The 22,999-nt window shown below is 42.6% G+C and overlaps 1 protein-coding gene across 1 annotated transcript in view; it reads left to right on the top strand.

Moving 5' to 3' along the window:
- SF3B3 (splicing factor 3b subunit 3) overlaps positions 1-22,999 on the top strand; it is a 48,736-nt gene that overhangs the window by 19,082 nt on the left and 6,655 nt on the right. The window contains exons 11-25 of the mRNA XM_054710206.1: positions 1,718-1,790; positions 7,068-7,219; positions 7,512-7,667; positions 8,130-8,285; positions 8,803-8,946; positions 11,942-12,064; positions 13,445-13,599; positions 14,620-14,794; positions 15,817-16,022; positions 16,109-16,265; positions 17,331-17,456; positions 20,286-20,498; positions 21,064-21,162; positions 21,795-21,938; positions 22,535-22,639. Coding sequence (XP_054566181.1) covers positions 1,718-1,790; positions 7,068-7,219; positions 7,512-7,667; positions 8,130-8,285; positions 8,803-8,946; positions 11,942-12,064; positions 13,445-13,599; positions 14,620-14,794; positions 15,817-16,022; positions 16,109-16,265; positions 17,331-17,456; positions 20,286-20,498; positions 21,064-21,162; positions 21,795-21,938; positions 22,535-22,639 — 2,184 coding nt within the window. The remainder of the gene's footprint in view (positions 1-1,717; positions 1,791-7,067; positions 7,220-7,511; positions 7,668-8,129; positions 8,286-8,802; positions 8,947-11,941; positions 12,065-13,444; positions 13,600-14,619; positions 14,795-15,816; positions 16,023-16,108; positions 16,266-17,330; positions 17,457-20,285; positions 20,499-21,063; positions 21,163-21,794; positions 21,939-22,534; positions 22,640-22,999) is intronic.

The following is a 22,999-nucleotide window of genomic DNA, read 5'->3' on the forward strand; positions in this document are numbered from 1 at the left end:
TATTCAGTGGATTCTATCGAGCTTCTTGATGAAGGCTAACATACATGTATTTACAGAAAATTTTGTGTACAGTGTAAGAAATAAAGGACCCAAATTAAGAATTGTTTTTGAGTCTCCTGCCCTTATTACTTTTTTCCACTTCTACAGAAAAAAAAAATATTTGTTATGCTGTACACCTGGAAATAATACAAAGTAATATTGAATTTAAATTGTAATTGAAAAGTAAAATTGAAAAAACCTTTTGTTGTCTTTATTTCTTATGGAGCTTGTTGTATGGGTAGATTATGGTCTCATTAAGTTAAACAGGGTCACTGTCAGATATTACATTTGTTATAGAATGTAGTGTGTCTGATAATTTACATTTAATTGATGATGAAGTTTTCCAGAATTCTCCTGTACCATGATCAGCTATTACTGCTGTTACCATATTAGTAAATGAAGAAAGGGGTAATGTCTTTCATGAATATACTTGAGTTCTTCCTACAAAATGTAGTTACACAATATATTAAGCTGTCTAATTTACTGTCTCTAGGTCATTTAAAAAATACCATATTTTCCGGCATATAAGACGACTGGGTGTATAAGATTTTCCTGGGTTAAAAAGTCATCTTATACGCTGGAAAATACGGTAATATAAATAGGCTTTTCACCCATAGGCTCTCTCATGAATAGAGTGTCGGGTACCGTATTTTCCGGCGTATAAGATGACTTTTTAAAAAATATATATTTTATTGATTTTTCACAGAGAGGAAGGGAGAGGGATAGAGAGCTAGAAACATTGATGAGAGAGAAACATCGACCAGCTGTCTCCTGTACACCCCCACTGGGGATATGCCCGTAACCAATGTACATGCCCTTGACCGGAATCGAACCCAGGACCCTTCAGTCCGCAGGCCAACGCTCTATCCACTGAGCCAAACCGGTCTCGGCTAAGATGACTTTTTAACCCAGGAAAATCTTATACACTCAGTTGTCTTATACGCCAGAAAATACGGTACTAACAAAATTTTTATTTTAGGATGGTTTAGATTTACAGAAAACTTGTAGGGATAATATAGAGAGTTCATGTATAAGCCACACCCAGTTTTCCATTCCAGATCATTTTGAGTTCACCTTAGATATTTTGTTTAATGTTTGAGAAACTGTAGGACATTCATAGGATTCTTGACTCTGACCTTAAGGAGCATAAAAATTCTAGTGGGAAGGATAACATTTCCTCAAATTCCTTTTTGGAAAGGTACCTGAAGAGGTGGTGATAGTGACTTGTGTAAGAACTTGTAGGAAGGAGAGATGACTGCCACCAAAAGGATAGGGAAGATTTTTCCTAAAGGATGTGGCATTTGAATTGGTCCATAAAGAGAGATGACATTTGGCTATTGGGAGTTAGGAATGGAATGCTAATAACTCAGGTGGCCTGATTCATTTCCACATGCTCTCTTTGAGGAGGATGCAGGTATGCCATACCCAAAGGAAGTGTAGAGTTTTGGTGCAACAACTGCCCTCCCAGGTGTTTCATCATTTCTTGCTAAAGTCTGTCATGGGTATTGCCAATATTTTTTACCTTTTTTTCTTATGTTCCTTTTTTACTAGATGGTTACATTATTTTAATCCAGCACACAATGTGAGCACTGCTTTTGGGACCTTATTATCTAGTGTAGTTATAAGCAGAGAACTGAGTTCCATGCTCACGGGATCTGTGGTCTGTCTCTTCTGTCAGGTGTCGGAAATGGCTGTCTCTGAACTACCTGGTAACCCCAATGCTGTCTGGACAGTGCGCCGGCACATTGAAGGTAAGCAGCCCTTTCCCAACAGTCAAAATGAGGGTCTGGGTGCCATTGACAATAGAAGGTGTAAGCGGCTGCATTGATAATGGTTCTATGTCACGTCATCTAGCACCATATACTAGAACCTTTTCTGACCTGATACTATGTTTTGAGGCTCTTCCAATCTGGATGCCTTCACCTACTTCTTCTTGTAGAAATGGGTAAGGGGTGCATAGGGTGGTTGTTAATATTCAGTACATACACACTTTGGTATCATAGAGCCTTCATGTGTGGTGTTCTTTGACTATTCACCTGTAAGACACTGGTTTCATCTGTGTAAGCAATATGGTGTGAGGGAAAGGTTTTGCTTCATTTGTCTTCAACCATATTCCTCTATTGTGCTGAAACCACAGTGAAATTGATGGTTATTCTATGTATTAGGCGCTTTGGTAAAGCTTGTTAATTAGTCCTACTTGATGGGTATAGTTGTGCTTAAGGAAAGCAGAAATAGATTAATTGGAATCAGAATTTTAGAGTGAGTGGAAAAGGAATAGAGGAGAGATGGAATCTGAACTCCTAGACAAAAATTCCCATTTTCCCTTTTATTTACTTTGAGTTCATTTCTATTCCTAGACCTCATTTTCCTCTTGTTTCCTTAGGAATGTAAGACTAGTGAATAAGATCACCCTGGCCAGCGTACAAAGCTTTTTCAGGAAACAGCTGAATTTATTTCTGATATTTAGATGTTCTGGTTGTATGGAACAAATTTAATGGAAATAGGAAATGTGTAGGAATTAAACCTTTTTCTATTAGCAGAAAACAAAAATCTTTTGGTGGATTTTGTTTTTATATAGGCATTGGAATCAATCTGAGTTGAGGGAAAAAAAAGAACAGGTGAAGAGGAAATTAGGTTCATTTTAGCTGAGAAGATAATTAGACAAATTGATTTTTGAAATATTTCGCTATTATATGTAATGTCATAAGAAGCTGGTCAGTATTGATGTTCACCTTTATCTTGGTAGCTGATTGACTTCATGGCTCTTGAAAACATTGCCAAGACTGTTCAAATTAGAAAGCTCCTTTGAGATAAAAACTAGTGTGCTTCCTCCCTTGTTTTACTTCTTAAACTGTTTTTAAATAGACTTATATTTACTGAAAAGTTACCTTTATTTTTAAAAGTTACCATATTAAGGTTCACTGTCTCAAGATAGTTTATCAAGGTAATAGAAATTGAAGGCCCTCTCTCCTGAATTCCATTGCTCATTTGACTGACCCTGCAGTGGGAGTCGGTGATTCTTGCTCGTTTGTTAGGATAAGTTCTGTACTTTCATCCTGCAGTCTTTTGAGTGCCCTCATGTACTCAGCAATAAAGATAGGTTTCTATTTTCAAAGCACTTGCCATCTTAAGAAGATAAGTATACTAAACTATTGTGTGTTCTCGTGTGATGAAAGGCACAAGCATGTTGCCAAGGAGGGGTTAGAGGATGGAATGGGCTTTTTGGACAATGTTTGATAAGTTAGTGATAAGCAGTATGGTGCATGGTGGAATTGATAGCTGAAAAAATTTCTCTTCTGAATATCAAAATCTAGGGAAAGACTACATCTTGGTAAATTATACTCTTTTGAAAAACCATAATTTGGGTTATCACCCATGAAAACAGGACAGGTTCTCTGTGTTCGCTCTCTTTCCAGATAACCCCAGGTTACTGTTGAGTGAACATTCCACATGTCCACACATGCCACAATCTTCCAGGCAATTACTAACCATGGCTGGTACGTGGTGATGCACACTACCAATACCAAGCCTTTTTTTCTCTTCCACAGGTGGCTGGTGAAGGTGCTGATCACCACAGGTGTGTACCTACTGCTAGGGTCTACCATGGGGTCTTAGAGTTTACCCAGCGAGAGGGACCTACACAAAATATTGAGGCTGCCCTGATGGCATCTCTCAGAGGGTAACTTTGCAGTTGGATGTCCTTGTGCATAATAATAATGCATACCCATCTGCCTGTATATTTAAATGGTCTGAGGCAGGAATCAACTTGTCTTATTTTCTTCCACAGAAAGTGGAAAATATGACTGATTTGTTTTTAAGCTGAAAGAGCCTGTAGCTTGAAAACTTAATCTTCATATTCTCCTTTGAAATTTTGTATATTCCAGGTATACTAACTGAATGATCAGGTCCTGGAGAAAGCCCCCCACCCCTTTTTTGAGTATAATATGAGGCAAGACAAACACTGAGTAGCCTGAATATAAAATAAGAATGAAGGGGGCTTAAATCATCTGGATGGTCACTCACCTTAGCCTTTCGAGTGGGCTGCTTGTTGAGCCTCAGATACTTCGCAGGGGGAAGAAGAATAAAGCATCCTCTCTGTTGGGGTGCTTCAGCAGTGCTCAGACAGATAGAAGTCCTGTTTAATTGAGGCAAAGGTGCATTCTTATACCCTAATAAATTCTTCACTGAGGAATGAATTGAGGTTCTATATGAAGCTTGCAACCCTTGGATAAAGGCAATTTGGATATGTATCATTTGTAGTAATTTACCTTGATTGAAGCTTGATTTTGTTCTGAACTCCAACTTTTAACCTATAACCTCAAAATACAAGGGCTACTAATCAGTTGCAGGTCCTCCTTCCCATAAAATAGAAAAGGTAGAGGTTACAGTGTGCTTAATACTCAGGGTAATGGATATTTTGAGAAAATGTGATGTTAAGCAGGTTTCAGGTATTAGTCCTTGCTCTACTGCTTGTTGAATTGCCCAGCAAATGTTGAATTGCCACATTTAAGTCCACTGTGCAACTCTATTTCATATCTGAGCAGTGGGGTTTTGGGTCAGAGGGAAGATAAGGACCTAGGTAGCCCTCCTTCCTCCCTTCCCCCATTCTCTTGCATGTAAGTTAAAATTTGTATGGTCTCTTCTCTGGAAGCCCCCTTTTCTTGTGACTGAAGGAAAAGACCTGAAAACCTGGCTAGTTTGAGCCTTTTTGTTGTTTGACTTTAATTTGCTCTGGCACAACTTTTAAGGTATTAGATTTCAGTAATGAGAACGTGGGAAAGGACACAGTATTCATATAATGTTAAAATTAAGCAATTCCTGTTATTTTTGCACACCAGAAATTTCGGTTCAAAAACAGCTGGCGTAAAGCCTCCAAGTTTGGTGTCGTGTGACTATGGTTTTGCTGTGCACGATTAATTAAGATACCCGTTTCAGGAACAACTGTGTCATTACTCATATTATGAATGTGAATAGTGCTGTCTTACAACTCTTTATTTTAAAAGGTGTCCCCAAAGCATTTGATATGTGTTGACAGTTATAACAAAATAATCTAAAACCAACTCTCTCCTCGTCCACTGTTGGATGATTTGGAAATTGAATCCTTACTTTGGATTCCTTGTGTAGCCATTAGATTACACCCATTGGGAACAATCTTTGATTCTCACCTTTCAGCCACCCAGTCAGTACTCACATGTATTATTAACTGAAGCAAAAAGTCTCACAAAACTACTTAATCCTTGCTTTGTGTGAAACAGTTTCACAAATCATATTTATTCCTGCATATTTCTGTTTAAAAGTACTGATTACAACCTACCAAATTGATTTTATGTCCTGCTAATGGTTCAGAGCACTACTGCTGTAGATTACAGCAATAAAACATCTTCACTGGGCTCTCTCTTTTATTTAAATAAAGAACACTGATTCTGCTGAGCTAATCCAGTAATCTTAGTTCAGCTGAATCACCTTAGGATCATTCGGAACCCAAACTGTCTTTGATTGTGGTTTGGTTGGATCAAACTTATGTCATTGAACTCTGACCAAGGCTCAAGTCAGGCAGAAAGGGTACTGTAACTTCTGCTAAGACAGTGGTCGGCAAACTGTGGCTCGCGAGCCACATGGGGCTCTTTGTCCCCTTGAGTGTGGCTCTTCCACAAAATACCATGGCCTGGGCGAGTCTATTTTGAAGAAGTGGCGCAAGTAAGGTAGCCACTCCTAATTTCCTAATTTAGTACCTTGTTTACCTGGTTTCTGAGGGAGGGACAGAAGGAGGAATTGATAGAGAAAATTCAAATGTAAACTAGGAAAATCTCAACTCTTTTAAAAAAATAAATGTTCCCTTATTTAGTATTAATTAACCTGTATGCCAGATGTGGAAGATACACAAAAGCTTTTTCATGTTGTAGGGTAGAATGTATGGGAAATGGATGACCTATTACAGTGGGATGTGCATGGGAAACTTGAGGTTGCCTGTATACCTCAGGTCCTCTGACTTCTTTGAGAAAATCATTAGTGTTTGTTTATCCAACTACATTTAATTAAACGGAAAGCAAATCCTAATACGATTGCTCATGACCACTGAGTAGTTGTATTTTTAAATAGTGAAAAACCAGAGAGGTCAAGAACTGACAATATAAACAATTTCTCCTCCCTACTTCCTGGTTATCTAGTGTTCCAGAGAGGTTAAGGATGACAATATAAACAATTTCCCCTCCCTATTTCCTGGTTATCTAGTGTTCTTACATCATTCCTATTGGGACATACCAGGGTTCTCAGTTTCCAGCCCTAGAATGACTTAGTCTCATGAAGGCTTAAGTAATCTGTTTTATTCATTAGGTCTTGTGTTCCCACGTAAGCTTCATTTGCAAGAAGGTGGGCACCTTTCTGGTTATAAGGAGTATCTTTTAAGAATAGCTTGTGCGCCCTAACCGGTTTGGCTCAGTGGATAGAGCATCGGCCTGCGGACTGAAAGGTCCCAGGTTTGATTCTGGTCAAGGGCATGTGCCTTCGTTGCAGGCACATCCCCAGTAGGGGGTGTGCAGGAGGCAGCTTATCGATGTTTCTCTCTCATCGATGTTTCTAACTCTATCCCTCTCCCTTCTTCTCTGTAAAAAATCAATAAAGTATATATTTTAAAAAAAGAATAGCTCGTGATTGGCATCTGGCACAATTAAGTTTAGCTTCAATATATATAAGCCTTGTATTTAAAATTTCTTCATGCCACTGATTCCCTTGCTTTGTCCTCTTGCATTTTTCCAGCTAATGTCTCAAGAAAATACTAGTTTTCAGAGATATTAGAAGTGGGTGTATCTACTCAATGTATTTCGGCATTTAAGTATATCTGTAGGTTCTTACGACCCTCAGTTATCTTTTGGATCATCCTGTGCCGTTTGTCACATGACTGTGTGTGGTGACTACACATAGAAGTGCCTCTTCTGGAAGGTTACTAAAGAGAAAACTTAGTGTGTCTCATTTGGCTGTGTAATTAATAACTGATTAGCTAACCAGCTCCTTTCTTTTTCCTCTTTCAGATGAGTTTGATGCCTACATCATTGTGTCTTTCGTGAATGCCACACTTGTGTTGTCTATCGGAGAGACGGTGGAAGAAGTGACTGACTCTGGGTTCCTGGGCACCACTCCAACCTTGTCCTGCTCCTTGTTAGGAGATGATGCCTTGGTGCAGGTGAGGATTCTCAGAGAGCTACTGACGTACTCACCTTACTTGCTTCTTTCTTTGCTCTCATTATGTAGGCTGCTGTGTTTACCGTAATGAGCTTTAAACTTCTTTGAAGTAGACATTGCAAGATACGAACTTTTTTAAAGCTGTCCTTGCCTGTAGCCTATTAGCTCTTTTGTCATTGACCCAACTGGTGCTTCAAATGCTCCAGATCTGACAGGATTGACAGGTCTGATAGGTATGACACATGCTGAGCAATGTGTCAAATTGCTAAAGTCAGGTTTTCTTGTTATTCCAGGTGTATCCTGATGGTATTCGGCACATCCGAGCAGACAAGAGAGTCAATGAGTGGAAGACTCCTGGAAAGAAAACAATTGTGAAATGTGCAGTGAACCAGCGACAAGTAGTGATTGCCCTGACAGGAGGAGAGCTGGTGTATTTTGAGATGGATCCTGTATGTTATTTTATTATTTACTGTGGGACTTGTGTAGGGTCCAGAAGTAGAGATGGGAGTTGTAGTCCGGGTATCTAGATTATATTCACAAGAAAGAGAATTGAGGGAAAGTGCCCACAAGCCAGTTTGGCACTTCTGGGGGAGTAGGAGTGGGTAAGTTCATGTCTTAATTCTCATTGGCGTTATGAAACCCCATCCTAGCAATGAAACACTTGCTTTTCCACCAAATATTTGCCATAGTTTTTAGTCTTGGAATCTCAAATAGAGAAATTCTTGATCATTGATTATAGTAAGAGGTAAACTATTGATTAAACTTTATTGATTAAGGTGTTACATATGTGTCCTTATGAGCTGTTTTCTTATGAGAGGAAGCAAAAAGGAACTTAAAAGGCCTCCTGCAATTTCTGAGTCCATGGTTGGTGGTGAGTTGGTTTGTGACCTCTCTTGTCTTTACTCCTATAGTCAGGACAGCTGAATGAGTACACAGAGCGGAAGGAGATGTCAGCAGATGTGGTGTGCATGAGTCTGGCCAATGTGCCTCCTGGAGAGCAGCGATCTCGCTTCCTGGCTGTGGGACTGGTAGACAACACTGTCAGAATCATCTCCTTGGACCCCTCAGTGAGTGTTACCCTCCACTTTAAGAATCTTCCAGTTGGAACCTGAGCACCTGGCCCACTCCTGATGGCTGTCTCTGAGATCAGCTGTGCTGAACCCTGAACTCTGTTGCTTCTGGATATCATAGTGGCACATTTCAGGAGTCTTCTGCAGTGCTTTAAAGATGCTAATCTGAGACTGCTCACCGCTTCTTTGGCTAAACCCTTGACTCTCTTTTATAGTTTTAAAAAAATCCCAAGAATGTTTTTACAGAAAAGGACTTGGGCTGGCTCCAGGGCTTTAGATGACTTTTAGGGGAAGTGACCTTGCTTATGTACTTTAACCCCATTATCCACTTTGACAAAAAGAGGAAAGCATGATCCTCTGCAGAGCTTATTTTAAGATTCAGTTTAGCTAGTAACCCGTTTCCCCTTTGGAACTCACTCCTCAGATTGTTCTTTACTCCTAGAATTAGATTTCTCTGGATAGGTTTTTTTCCAAAATTAGTCATTTCCCATGTTCTTTTCTCTTTCTCCCGTAGGACTGTTTGCAACCTCTGAGCATGCAGGCTCTCCCAGCCCAACCCGAATCCTTGTGTATCGTGGAAATGGGTGGGACAGAGAAGCAGGATGAGCTGGGTGAGAGGGGCTCTATTGGCTTCCTATACCTGAATATTGGGCTACAGGTAAGAAATCCAGGGGGGTTCTCCTTTAGGTTTCATGCACTCCTGTGTTCAATATGGGAATTTTCTGTGCCCATGGTTTCAGTTACCCTTCAGTGAATGATGCTGCTCTGTGTTTCCACTGTTCTCAGCTCTAATCCTATATAATAATCCTATATGATAAAAGGCTAATATGCAAATTGAACGGCAGAAAGACCGGTCACTATGACATGCACTGACCACCAGGGGGCAGATGCTCAATGCAGGAGCTGTCCCCTGGTGGTCAGTGCACAACCACAAGGGGAGTGCTGCTCAGCCAGAACCCGGGCTCATGGCTGGCGAGTGCAGTGGTGGTGGCGGGAGCCTCTTCCGCCTCTGTGGCATTCCCCAAGGGCTCGTGGACTACAAGAGGGTGCGGGCTGGGGTGAGAGACACCCCCCCCCCCCCCAAGTGCACGAATTTAGTGCACTGGGCCTCTAGTTAGAACAAATAAGGATTAGAGAAAAGTATTTTCATAAAGAGTCTTTGATAAAAATGCTTTGCCTTCACTACTCTGGGTCAGAACTAGGTGGAGTCCTCAAGATTCACCCGTATGCAGCTTTTAAAACGAATACCTCACAATTCATAATGGGCTCCACTAGTAATAAAGGAGCTCTTCCTGGCATGAAAAGCAGGAATTTAAGGATCAGGTAGTGTCGGGGTTTTTTTGTTTTGTTTTAATCCTCACCTGAGAATATGTTTCCATTGGTTCTAGAGAGAGGAAAGGGAGGGAGGCAGGAAGAGAGAGAGGGAAACATGGAACAGTTGCCTTCCATGCTTACCCTGATTCAAGATAAAACCCCCAACCTGGGTATGTGCCTTGGCTGGGAATGGAACCTGCGACCTTCCAGAGCAGCGGTTGCCAACCTTTCGGACCTCACAGACCACCAGCTATTCCAGAGAACAGGACGATGCTCCAACCAACTGAGCCACACCAGCCAGGGCTGTGTCAGGGGAAGGCGATGCCCCCATCACGCTTCTGCTGCAGCCACTGCAGCTTGCCTGAGCCTTGGGCCCTCACAGTGGCAGCGGCAGCCACCATCGTCCCCAAAGCTGCAAGTCTTCACCCACCCGGGCCTGCTGCGCGCGCAGCCTGCTGATTGGTCGTTACTGTGATAGGATAGGGTCCCGACCCATTTGCATATTACCCTATTATTAGATAGATAATGTAAACCCCTTATGTAATATAGATTTTCTAATAGCTACTAAAAAAGGAACAGATGAAGTTAATTTTAATGTTGTTTAATTCAGTATATTTAAAATATTTCAATTTGTAACCAATATAAAGATTAATAAGATTGTGTATTCTTTCTTTATTATTTTGGACTAAGTCTTTGAAATCTGGAATTTAGTCCTTTACACTTAGCACAACTCTAATCAGACTAGCCTCATGGCTTGCTGACTATAGTATTGGATAGCACAGATCTAGGGGTTGATTAGATTTGAATTTTATTTGTGTGTGGGAGAGGAGAGAATATTTTATAGGTGGTTCTATTTACTCCTGTTATATATCAGAAGGCACGTGACATCTGGTTGTCCCACTATAAGTGATGTTAGAATGCTTGTGTTTATTTTAGATTACTTGTTTAGAAGTCCCCCCATCAACAGCCTTTGATAGACATTGCCTAGATTTGTTTATTAAATTAGGGTTGGGAAATGATGATTTTCTATTTCATCATTTAATTAGCTGGAATTTTTCTCTAAAGACGATTTGCTTCATATATTTTCTCACCCTGAAATACAGTTCATATAGGGAAAGGATAAATACTTTTTTTTTTTCCTTTGCTCATCCAATTTCTAGAGTAAGGAGTCTGTGCCATAACAATTTTGAGGACTGATGGGGTTTTATAAAATAACATAAGAACTTGCAGATTTTTATATATTTGTGCTTCAAACTACTGCAATCTTTTTCTTTCTTTCTTTCTTTCTTGGATGCTAAATAACCTCATTTTAAATGAATGGGAGTTCCCATTTGAAGTTGGCTCTTTTGTCTTTTTAACATGACCCCACTGTCTTTGGGAGCTTGCTTCCCTTTTGGCAAAGTGCTCCACACACATCCTGGAATGTTCTTGCCCTAGACCTGAATGAGCTGTTTTCTTAGGAGTCTTATTATTTTTAGGGCAAATAATATTTGTAACTGCATATATTTTTAAATTATAAAGAATTTAGTGTACATGGTAAAAAAAATTTAAGGATATACAGTGAAAAATAAGTGCTTTTCACTTAGTGTGTGCTCAGTAACTACTTGAGCGAGTGATTTAGTGAGAGAATGAATGAATGGTTTGTTAGCTAGTTATTAGGATGTTCTTTTAACTAAGTCAGTGGTTGGCAAACTGCGGCTCTTTGGCCCCTTGAGTGTGGCTCTTCCACAAAATACCACGGCTGGGCGAGTCTATTTTGAAGAAGTGGCGTTAGAAGAAGTTTAAGTTTAAAAAATTTGGCTCTCAAAAGAAATTTCAATCGTACTGTTGACTAATGAGTTTGCCGACCACTGAACTAAGTCATTTCCTTCCATCTGCTTTGAACTTATCCTACCTAATAATAGAGTAATATGCAAATTGACCATACCTTCGCTACACCCACAAGCCACGCCCACCAGGAAACAGTTGCAGGGACGCTGCAGTTCGGCTGAGCCCAATGCCGGGAAAGCCTCCTGCGGAGGCTTGGGCACCAGCGGGGAGCCTGCACGGATCGCAGGAAACCACTGGGGGTCGGCTCCTGTGATCCTTAGCAGGGAGGCTGGGTGCAGCCGAGCCCAAGGCCGCTGCCCGGGGCCAAGCCCTGACCCTGAAAGAAGGCAGAAGGCGGTGGCCACAGCCAAGGCCTGGGTCCCCGGTGCCGGCAGAAAACTGGTGCAGGCAGCCAGGTGAATGAAGGTCTATTGCACGAATCTTCGTGCAAACGGGCTGCTAGTTATATAATAAGTGGCCAAGGGAACTTTCATCATGGGTAGGCCTAACCCACTCCTCTCCTTTTTTAGAATGGTGTGCTGCTGAGAACTGTCCTGGACCCTGTCACTGGGGATCTGTCTGACACCCGGACTAGGTACCTGGGGTCCCGTCCTGTGAAACTCTTTCGTGTTCGGATGCAAGGCCAGGAGGCAGTAAGTAATGAAAGGGGTAGGCAGCATGTTTGGATGTTAGTAGCTTCAATAAGATAAATCCCCTTGGTATAAGCTTTCTTTCATTAATTTACCAGTATATAGTTAATTTGACATTAGCTCTATCTTGGTTATTTTATTTTATGTTGGAAATCTAGGGCCCCTTAATCCAGAGATTCTTAACATGTTCCATGGCACTATTTCATGATTGGATTATCGGAAGGTGGGATGTTGATCCCTTCAGCCCTCATGCTGGGCAAATTGAGCAGAGTGAGCATTAGCTGGATGAATACCTCCCATCTAGGGTACCACTTACCCATGAGCATCCTTGTATCGGTATCATAGTTTACCATGTAATGTGAAAGAGGTCCTTTATAGGTGAGAATATCAGTACTTGTGGTACTGTGCTAGTCCTTGTTACTGCATTTAATCCTTACAACTATCCAGCCTTGTGATAGTATTTCCATTTTATAACATGAAAACAGGCTCAGAGATTGAGTGATTCCACACTTTCAGCAAATAGTAAGCCATCCTGCCTCTTCTCTAGGCCTCTTTATTTATTCTTTATTGATTAAGGTGTTACATATGTGTCCTTACCCCCCCCCCATTCCCCCCCAGCTCATGCCCTCACCCGCCTAGTGTCTGTGTCCATTGGTTATGCTTATGTGCATGCATACAAGTCCTTTGGTTGATCTCTTATCTTCCCCCGCCCCCCACAACACCCCACCCCCGCCTTCCCTTTGAGGTTGGATGGTCTGTTCGATGCTTCAATGTCTCTGGATCTGTTTTTGTTCATCCGTTTATGTTGTTCATTATATTTCACAAATGAGTGAGATCATGTGATATTTATCTTCCTCTGACTGGCTTATTTCACTTAGCATAATGCTCTCCAGGCCTATCCATGCTGTTGCGAATGGTAGGAGTTCCCTCCTTTTTTTAACAGCGTAGTATTCCATTGTGCAGTTTTGTAATCCACTCATCTGCTGATAGGCACTTAGGCTGTTAGGCCTCTTTTTCTTTTTTTTAATATATTTTATTGATTTTTTACAGAGAGGAAGGGAGAGGGATAGAGAGCTAGAAACATTGATGAGAGAGAAACATTGATCAGCTGCCCCCTGCACACTCCCTACTGGGGATGTGCCCGCAACCAAGGTACATGCCCTTGACCAGAATCGAACCTGGGATATTTCAGTCCACAGGCTGACCCTCTATCCACCGAGCCAAACTGGTTAGGGCAGGCCTCTTTTTCTTAAGGTAACTCTTCAGGTTTCTAAAATTCATTTGGATATTCTGCAGTCTGAAATTGGGGGATAGCGTCTTTGCTCAGCATACTATGTTTGAGTTCTTCCCAAACTTACTCGAGGTGTTTTTTTCCTTCCTCAGGTGTTGGCCATGTCAAGCCGCTCATGGTTGAGCTATTCTTACCAATCTCGTTTCCATCTTACCCCCCTATCTTATGAGACCCTGGAATTTGCATCTGGCTTCGCCTCTGAACAGTGTCCCGAAGGCATTGTGGCCATCTCCACCAATACCCTGAGGTGAGAGAGTCTCACAGTTGAAGCCCAGTGGATAGCCTTCTCCCAAGGGCTTGGACTGTACTTTTGCCAAAGTGTCGGAAAAAGTTATGAAGAGATGGCAAAAGAGCCAACTAGTGTGTTGCAACTGAAACCTTTATTTGGCTCAGGATTTAGGAACCTGGTAGCCAAGTTTCGGTGTTTGGAGTTTTAGCTTCTGATTAGACTTTAGGGCCAAGTTTTAAAACTTCATAGTACAGTTCAGTCGTCTTGTTTCTAGGCAGTGCCATTGGGTTAATTTTAGAGCAGGATCGCTCATAACATTTTCTCACTCTATCTTGTCATTTGCATTGTTACAGCTTAAACTTTAACCTCAATATAAATTATTTAGGCCTTTTACAAGTTGACAAACTATAGTTTACGCTAATAATGTTCGAGTGAGCACTATTTCTATTGCAAGCTGGAAAATAACCTGTTGAGTTTGACTTTCTTAAGTTTTGGGTTTTTTGTTTTTTATTTAACCTTTATTAATGCCACCCATGTTGTTGGTGTCCTGGTTATAACTATTGGCTGTTCACAATGGATTCATAAGTTTCATAAAGCTTAGATTCAGGAGGCCATTTTTATGAAACACCCATCAGCACAAATACCACCTATCTTCAGGTAATTGCAGTGCTTCACAATAGTTTTGGAATTGGTGCTCTTTATTTCAAGGTTTGTCAATAATAAAAAAGAAAATTTAACTTGTCGTTATCACTGGAGTGATAAAAGAAATTTCATTTGAGGGTTCTAATATGAATTTCACTGGTGAAAACTAGAATTGTCATGAAACAGTGCTGGGCTGTTGCCAAAGTGGAGAGCCTTCCCTATCTTGTCTCCTGTGCAGAATCTTCCAGATTGGAAGTCTGGTATTTCATGTTGTCTAATGCCAGCACTAGAGCTTTAGGGGTTGATAGGTTTGCTGTGACGACTCATGGACCATTTGAACACCAGTTTGTAGGTTCTGAGTGAGTGGCCTATTAACTCCCTTTCTTTTTGACGTAGGATTTTGGCATTGGAGAAGCTAGGTGCTGTCTTTAATCAAGTAGCCTTTCCACTGCAGTACACACCCAGGAAATTTGTCATTCACCCTGAGAGTAACAACCTTATCATCATTGAGACTGACCACAATGCCTACACTGAGGCTACAAAAGCTCAGAGGAAGCAGCAGATGGCAGAGGTAATGAGACTGACCTTCAGTGTTCAGTTTAACCATTGGTACGTCTATGGACGCAAGTGGCGGACCTTTTAGTTAAATTCAAAGTATCGTGGCAGTTAACTTGTTAAAGGTGTTTGTGTGAAACTGTTGCAAAGTTTAAACTCCTGTAATTGTTGATTATTCTTCGTTATGTGTGTGTGTGTGTGTGTGTGTGTGTGTGTGTGTGTGTGTGTGTTTAGTTCTCATCCGAAGATATTTTTCTATTGATTTTAGAGAGAGTAGAAGGGAGAGGGAAAGACAGAAATATCGATGTGAGAGAAACACATCCATTGGTTGCCTCCTGCACGAGCCCTGACAAGGGCCCAGGGCAGGAGGTGGGGAGCCTACAACCAAGGTCTGTGCCCTTGACTGCAGTCAAACCCAGGACCCTTCAGTCCACAGGCTGACGCCCTATTCACCGAGCCAAACCAGCCAGGACTATTTTTTGTTATATTAAAGATCCAGGCTCTTCTGAGTCCTTCAGGCAGAGCCCTTTAAGTCCTTGGTTTTAGAGTTTTCTTGTGACTTCAGGACTAATACACTGACCTGGGTTTATTCAGTATTTAGTTCCATCTCTGGAACAGAGTTCTTCAGTCCTTGAGTTTCCAAAACAGTCTGTTACATGTTTCCTGGATTTGGGCCCAACAAAGATAGCTTTCGTATTCCCCATAACACTAGCTCCTTCCAGAAATCATTTCTCACCAAAGGCAAGTATCCCCAATCATGTAAAACTATATCTGGTCTGGAAGAGAGGAGATCAGTAGAATTAGCAAAGGAAATTAGATGGGAACTACTGGTGTCTCCTTTAGTGATCTTCCCTCTTCCTCTTGTCTGGGTACCTCTCCCTTTAATCTTTTCATTTTGGGAAATTCTGATATGGTTGACAGACTTTGCTGTTTTATAGATTATGGACTGCCACTGGAGGTGTTCTTGCTACTTATTCACTTTAACCCAGCACCCACTTCTGAATACACCAACTCTTCCTTGTTGTTGGTTTTTTTTAGGAAATGGTGGAAGCAGCAGGGGAGGATGAGCGGGAGCTAGCTGCAGAGATGGCAGCAGCATTCCTCAATGAGAACCTCCCTGAGTCCATTTTTGGAGCTCCCAAGGCTGGCAATGGGCAGTGGGCCTCTGTGATCCGAGTGATGAATCCTATTCAGGGTAACACACTGGACCTTGTCCAGCTGGAACAGAATGAAGCTGCTTTTAGGTAAGGAGTCCAGAACATCCAGGATCTGGAACAGGAATTTTCTGGGCTGTGACTGCTGCCTAACTCCTGCTTCTTTCTCTGTGCAGTGTGGCCGTGTGCAGGTTCTCCAACACTGGTGAGGATTGGTATGTGCTGGTGGGCGTGGCCAAAGACCTGATACTGAACCCCCGATCTGTAGCAGGTGGCTTTGTCTATACCTACAAGCTTGTGAACAATGGGGAAAAACTGGAGTTTTTGCATAAGGTAGGAACCAGCCAGTGGTTCTACTGGATCTTATATCCTACTACACTCTCCCATTTTTGCTTAACTTGTGGATCAGGTCTTTTGGTGACCATTGTGGACGCCAACTCATTGATTCTGATCCATCTCTTGGTAGCACATGGAAAATGCTACTGGGGCTTGCATGTTCCAGTGAAGCTTTGCTGCCTGTGTGCTAACCATTCACACTGAACTGCTCCTTGTTTACTAGTCTTACTAAGCAGGCAGCAATTTGTGATCAAAATTCATCAGTTTAAAGGGTTAGTATTCTCTGGGGAGTTACTGTTCAATGGTTACAGAGTTTCCCTTGGAAAGATTTAAAATGTTCTGTGGTTGGATTCTGGTGATGGTGAATGTACTTAATGCCAATGCATTATATACGTTAAAATGGTAAATTTTATTTATGCATATTTTATTATTTTTTAAAACATGTTTATTGATTTTTAGAGAGGGAGAGAGAAAAAGATGGAACAATTGCCTCCCATACTCACCCCAACTGGGGATTGAATCTGAAACCTGGTTATGTGCCCTGACCAGGAATTGAAAATAATTCCTGTTGTCTCCTATGAGACAACACTGACAATACATGAACGTGGCTTCTCCAACCCTCCCATAAGGGGGGTGTCTTTTAGAAAGTAATTATTTCATAGACCCTTCTTTGTACTAAGCTCATTGTGTCTCCCTCACAATTAAGATGTCACTAGCTCTCCTTGGCTGTTTATTCCTCCACAAACTGCAGATTTTGAGGCTTCACTGCTAGTTCATGGCACTGGCTGAATTAGCATGGGCTCTGAGTCTGTTCATCGGGAACCAGGACTTCTTTTGACTTGTGGCATTGATTTATTTGCTGGGTAAAATGCAGCATGTGTAACCTGTTTACCCAAACATCCTGTTGCATAGTGTTGTATGTTGGTTTATTTCCCTGGTGAGCAAAAGATAATCACTTGACTTGCTGTCTATCTTTCTGACAGATGCCTATAAAAGGCATTTTGGGTTGAGAGGGTGGGGCTAGCATGTTCTAATAGCTGCATTACCTGTTTTTCCTCACAGACTCCAGTGGAAGAGGTCCCTGCTGCTATTGCCCCATTCCAGGGTAGGGTGTTGATTGGTGTGGGGAAGCTTCTGCGAGTCTATGACCTGGGAAAAAAGAAGTTACTTCGAAAATGTGAGAACAAGGTAAATATGATGGTAGAAAGTCCCAGATCTAGCTAGTGAGTAAGGAAGGGGAGGTATTGGCATGGCAATGTTAAAATCGGGTCTTTATTAGGACCTTGTTACAGTCATCTAATTTCAGGTTCAGAATTAGGCCCTTGAGACTTGAGATGGGCATGAGAAGATGGGTTTCTTGATTTCTTCAAACTAAGAACCATGTTTCTGTCCTGCTTGCTTCTATAAGGAACTTAACTGTGAAAATTAGGAATATATTTTCTCTACAGGCATTCCTTGTCTTATTGCTCTTTTGCATATATTGCATTTTACAAATTAAAGGTTTGTAGCAACCCTGTGTTAAGTCTATCCATGCCATTTTCTAGCAGCATTTGCTCACTCTATATCTCTGTGCCACATTTTGGTAATTTGTGATAAGTGATCTTTGATGTTACTATTGTAATTGTTTTGGGGCTCCATGAACCATGCCATATAAGACAGATAATTTAATTGGTAAATGTTGTATGTTCTGACTACTCCCCTGACTCTGCACCTTTCTCCCTCTTATTGGGCCTCCCTATTCCCTGAGACAACAATATTGAAATTAGGTCAATTAATAACCCTACAATAGCCGTGCTTAAGTGTTCCGGTGGAAGGAAGAGTCACACATCTCTCACTTTAACCCTTTGCACTCGCTTGCTTTTTCTCGATTCCTGCTACCGATGCTAACCGTGTCGAGTCACACTCGACATCCGAGTGCAAAAGGTTAAATCGAAAGCTAGAAATAATTAAGCTTAGTGAGGAAGGCATGTCCAAAGCAGGGATGGGCCGAAAGCAAGGCCTCTTGTCCCAGACAGGTTGTAAATGCAAAGTGAAAGTTCTTGAAGGAAATGAAAAGTGCTGTTCTAGTGAACAAATGATAAGAAAGCAAAACAGCCTTGTAGTTGATATGGAGAAACAGAGTGGTCTGGATAGATCAAACCAGCCATAATCTTCCCTTAAGACAAAGCCTAATCTAGAACAAGGCCCTAACTCTTCAATTCTATGAGGGCTGAGAGAAGTGAGGAAGCTGCAAAAGAAAAATTTGAAGCTAGCAAGAAGCCACCATCTCTATAACATAAAAGTGCTGATGGTGAAAGTACAGCAAGTTATCAGAAAGATCTAACTAAGATAATTGATGAAGGTGGCTACCCTAAACAGCAGATTTTCAGTGTAGGTGGAACAGCCTTTACTAGAAAAAGGTACCAGCGAGGAATTTGACAGGTAGTGCCTGGCTTCAGAGCTTCCAAGGCTGGGCTGGCTCTCCTGTTAGGGGCTATTGAAGCCAGTGCTCTTTGCCCCAGGTAAATCTGCTCTGCCTCTATAAATGGAATAAAAAGGCCTGGATGACAGCACATCCTATCTAATAAAGAGGGAATATGCAAATTGGCCATCACTCCATCACAAAGCTGGCTGCACCCACAGATGAGGCCAAGTTCCCATAAGGAGCCTTAATGAGCAATCAGCAGGGACCTGAGGCTACGCCCTCCCCTGGCCCCGTGGGGCTTAACAGGGGACCTCAGGCTGTGTTCCCCACCTGGCAGGGCTTGACAGGGGACCTCAGGCCGCACCCTCCGCCCCAGTGCCAGGCCAGGGGACCTGAGGCCATGCCCCCCACCCGGCAGGGCTTGACGGGGGACCTCAAGTTACGCTTCCCATCCTGGTGCTGGGCTAGGGGACCTCAGGCTGCTCCCCCTGCCCCAACGCCAGGCCGGGGACCTCAGGCCGTGCCTCCTGCCTAGTGGGGCTTGACGGCTGCACACCCCTGCCTGGCTGGGCTTGACAGGGGACCTCAGGCCGTGCCCCCCACCCAGCGGGGCTTGACGGGGGACCTCACGGTGCACCCCCAGTGCTGGGTCGGGGGAACTCAGGCCGCGCTTGACAGGGGACCTGAGCTGTGCCCCCCTCCTGGTACTGGGCCGGGGGACCTGAGGCTGCGCCCCACCATCACCACCACCACCTGGCAGGGCTTGACAGGGGACCTCAGGCCATGTGGGGCTTGACAAGGGATCTCAGGCCATGTCCCCCACCTGGCGGGGCTTGACGGAGGACCTCAAGGCACACCCCCCGCCCCAATCTGGGCTGGGGGACCTCAGGCCATGCCCCCCGTCCTGGCTCAAGGCCAGGGGACCTGAGGATACACCCCCTGCCTGGTAGGGCTTGACAAGGGTGGGATTGGCCGGGTCTGGATCTAGCCCAATTGGGGGGGGGGGGGGGGGGCTGGCCAGGTCTGTGTCTCACACAATTTTGAGGTGCATGTGGGTGGGCGGGGACTTGACTCTGGGTCCCATGGTGAGCCCCAGACTCTGACAGGAGGAAGGTTTTTATATACATTTTACTAATTTTCTTTCATCTCTGACACTTCTATTATAGAGAAAGGGCAAATAGCAATATTAAATTATTTCCTCTAATTAATCCCCTTTTAATGTGCACAAATTTCATGCACCAAGTCACTAGTCTATAACATGGTTTACCAAATATTTTAAGCCCATTTTAAGACCTATTGCTAAGAAAAAGGAAAATAAAAAGATTTATTTCAAAATATTACTGCTCGTTGACCCCCAAGGTCCCTGATGGAAATGTATGGAATTAATGTTATTTTCATGCACTGGGGAAAAATTCATATGACTCACTTAGTTGTGATACTATATTAAAACCATTTAGCTCTTTCCCCCCATCTTCTAGAAATTCATTGATGACCACTATTCTTTGGTGTATACTATTCTACAGACCCTATATATGTTGCACTCAGGGGAAGCTGGAGTTTCTGTGGGTTCTGAACCTCAAGGTTATACCCATTGTTGTCCTTGTTTTTTCCAGCATATTGCCAATTACATCTCTGGGATCCAGACTATCGGGCATAGGGTAATTGTGTCTGACGTCCAAGAAAGTTTCATCTGGGTTCGCTACAAGCGTAATGAGAACCAGCTCATCATCTTTGCCGATGACACCTACCCCCGGTGGGTCACTACAGCTAGCCTTCTTGATTATGACACTGTGGCTGGGGCAGACAAGTTTGGCAACATTTGTGTGGTGAGTTGATATTTACTTGGGTTATATGTAATGATGTGTATAAAAGCTGGCTCCGTTTGTGGTAAAGGCAAGAATCCAGGACTATGATCTCTAGTATGGAAAGTAAAATTGGGTATACAATTTAGCCCTACTAAGTAAGGCTCTCTCTTAGAGAACTTTGTGTTCTCTAAATCTTATCAATTTTTTTTATTTTTTCCCCGCCCCCTTTCACCTCCCTCCTCCCCATGGGACATGATTTAATAATAATAGTTCTGTTTGAGCTAATGCCTAATATTTATTTTCACATTTTGACTGGATTTTGGTTTATTTTTTTAAGCCCCATCTGACTTCTCTTGTTTATGTTCTGTGTCTTTGTTTTTTTGCTATGTTAGACCCTTGCTCATGGGTGGAATGTCTTGAGTTTCTCACTCCTAGGACACCAGCATAGGTGCAGGAGACGGGCTCAGGCCTCTGCCAAAGTCAGTGCCCCTAGGTTTACTTGCAAGGATCTGGGGCACACATGTTGATTGGTGTTCCAGGTAAGTAGATGCAGGACCCAGCCCTGAGATTTGTCACTTCCTTGTAGGTGAGGCTCCCACCTAACACCAATGACGAAGTGGATGAGGACCCCACAGGAAACAAAGCCCTGTGGGACCGGGGCTTGCTCAATGGGGCCTCTCAGAAGGTAAGATTCAGGAGGGGGCCCAAGGAGAGGCACCAGCCTGTGTAGTACATTTCCCTTGACCTGCACTGAGGAAGCATGTGTTAGTGAATTACCCACAGTGCATGTGACTGTGCTGCGTGTGCTCTCCTGCATGCATGGAAGTCCCTAAATTGATAGTATGTAGCCTGTGACGGATCGACACTGGGTTTGACTTAAAGTGTCCAAGTCACTCACTATCCCGTTTTTATGACTCTGGAGTAGAAATTTTTCTGAGACATTTAGCAGCATAAAATCTCTTTGAAACATAGTGAGATCCTTGAAAACGATGGCTGCATGGGATCATTCTCACCAGGTCTTCTCAGGTGTGTGCTGGCCCTACTCTACTTCTATAATAGAACATCTGTGGACTTCAAAAAAATACCTTTCCTCTTGGAGAGCACGCCTAGCGTTGGCTGTTTGATCAGAAATTACCTCATGACTGCATGTTTGTAAGGGCATTAAGCTCTAAATGTTAAGAACATTTTTAACGTAAATTTTAGTAATGTGGGAGTTTTGAAAGATGAAATCTGCCCTTTGGCTGTATTGCTTGCTCGTGGGAATCGAGAGCAGTCTCCTGAGGCCCACACAGTTACTGGTCTGTTTTTGACTTGCAGGCAGAGGTGATCATGAACTATCATGTGGGCGAGACAGTACTGTCGTTACAGAAGACTACACTAATCCCTGGAGGCTCAGAATCGCTTGTCTATACCACCTTGTCAGGAGGAATTGGCATCCTTGTTCCGTTCACATCTCATGAGGTGAATTCTCCCACACTGCTCTGGCTTTTGCCTTCCCAAGGTGCTTTCTTTGTGCTAAATCTGCTTAAGGGAGCAAATCCATTGTCCCTACCTGCAACTGGGAGTGTTCTGGAAATTTCATAAGCTGATAAAAATGTCTAAGGAGATAGGAATCCCGATTTTTTTACTTATTTAGCCCCATGGGAAAAACCATTTGTATGGTTGATGGTGGGTATAGGTTAATTATAAGCCAAAGTCCCAAACCAAACCCCACAGATTAGGAATGATGGTATGATAAGGACTGGGGCACTTTTTACCTCTTAGAGTCAAATCTAGGATTGGCTAAATTTGGTTTATGTTATTCCAACCAAGGAAGCCGGCATCAAGAATCTGACTTCACAAACTGCTCTTTACACATGGTGCTTTCATGTTTACAAGTACAGGGAGGTTTTCTTTCGGGTTTTAGCTATTTTGTTGTAGCAGGACAACCTGTGGTCATCAGAGGAGTGATTTTGATGTTTAACATCTGTTTTTTATGATAAAAATCAGTGGAAACCGCAGACTAGTAGTTGAGATCACTTGTCTTTTAGTCACAGATCCTTTGTTTCTTCTGCCAGGACCATGACTTCTTCCAGCATGTGGAAATGCACCTCCGGTCTGAGCATCCTCCTCTCTGTGGGCGAGACCACCTCAGCTTTCGTTCTTATTATTTCCCTGTTAAGGTAGGTCTTTGCTGGAAATGGAGGTTAAAAGGGGGAATCATCCCACTTACCCAGTATTTTCTTTGGTCTTTTCACTCCCTTAAAAATCAGAATAGTTCTGCTGGGTCAGTGTGGCTCAGTGGTTGAGCATCAACCTATGAACCAGGAGGTCACTTATTCATTTCCTAGTCAGAGCACATGTCTGGGTTTTGGGCTCAATCCCAGTAGGGGCATGCAGGAGGCAACCCATCAGTGATTCATCATTGATGTTTCTGTCTCTTCCTCTCCCTTACTCTTGCAAGTCAATAAATATATATATATATATATATATATATATATATATTTAGGCTCCACCCTCAGACAGTTGCGGAGTATTGAAGC

Source organism: Eptesicus fuscus, chromosome 21 (genome assembly GCF_027574615.1).
Source record: "Eptesicus fuscus isolate TK198812 chromosome 21, DD_ASM_mEF_20220401, whole genome shotgun sequence".
NCBI lineage: Eukaryota > Metazoa > Chordata > Mammalia > Chiroptera > Vespertilionidae > Eptesicus > Eptesicus fuscus.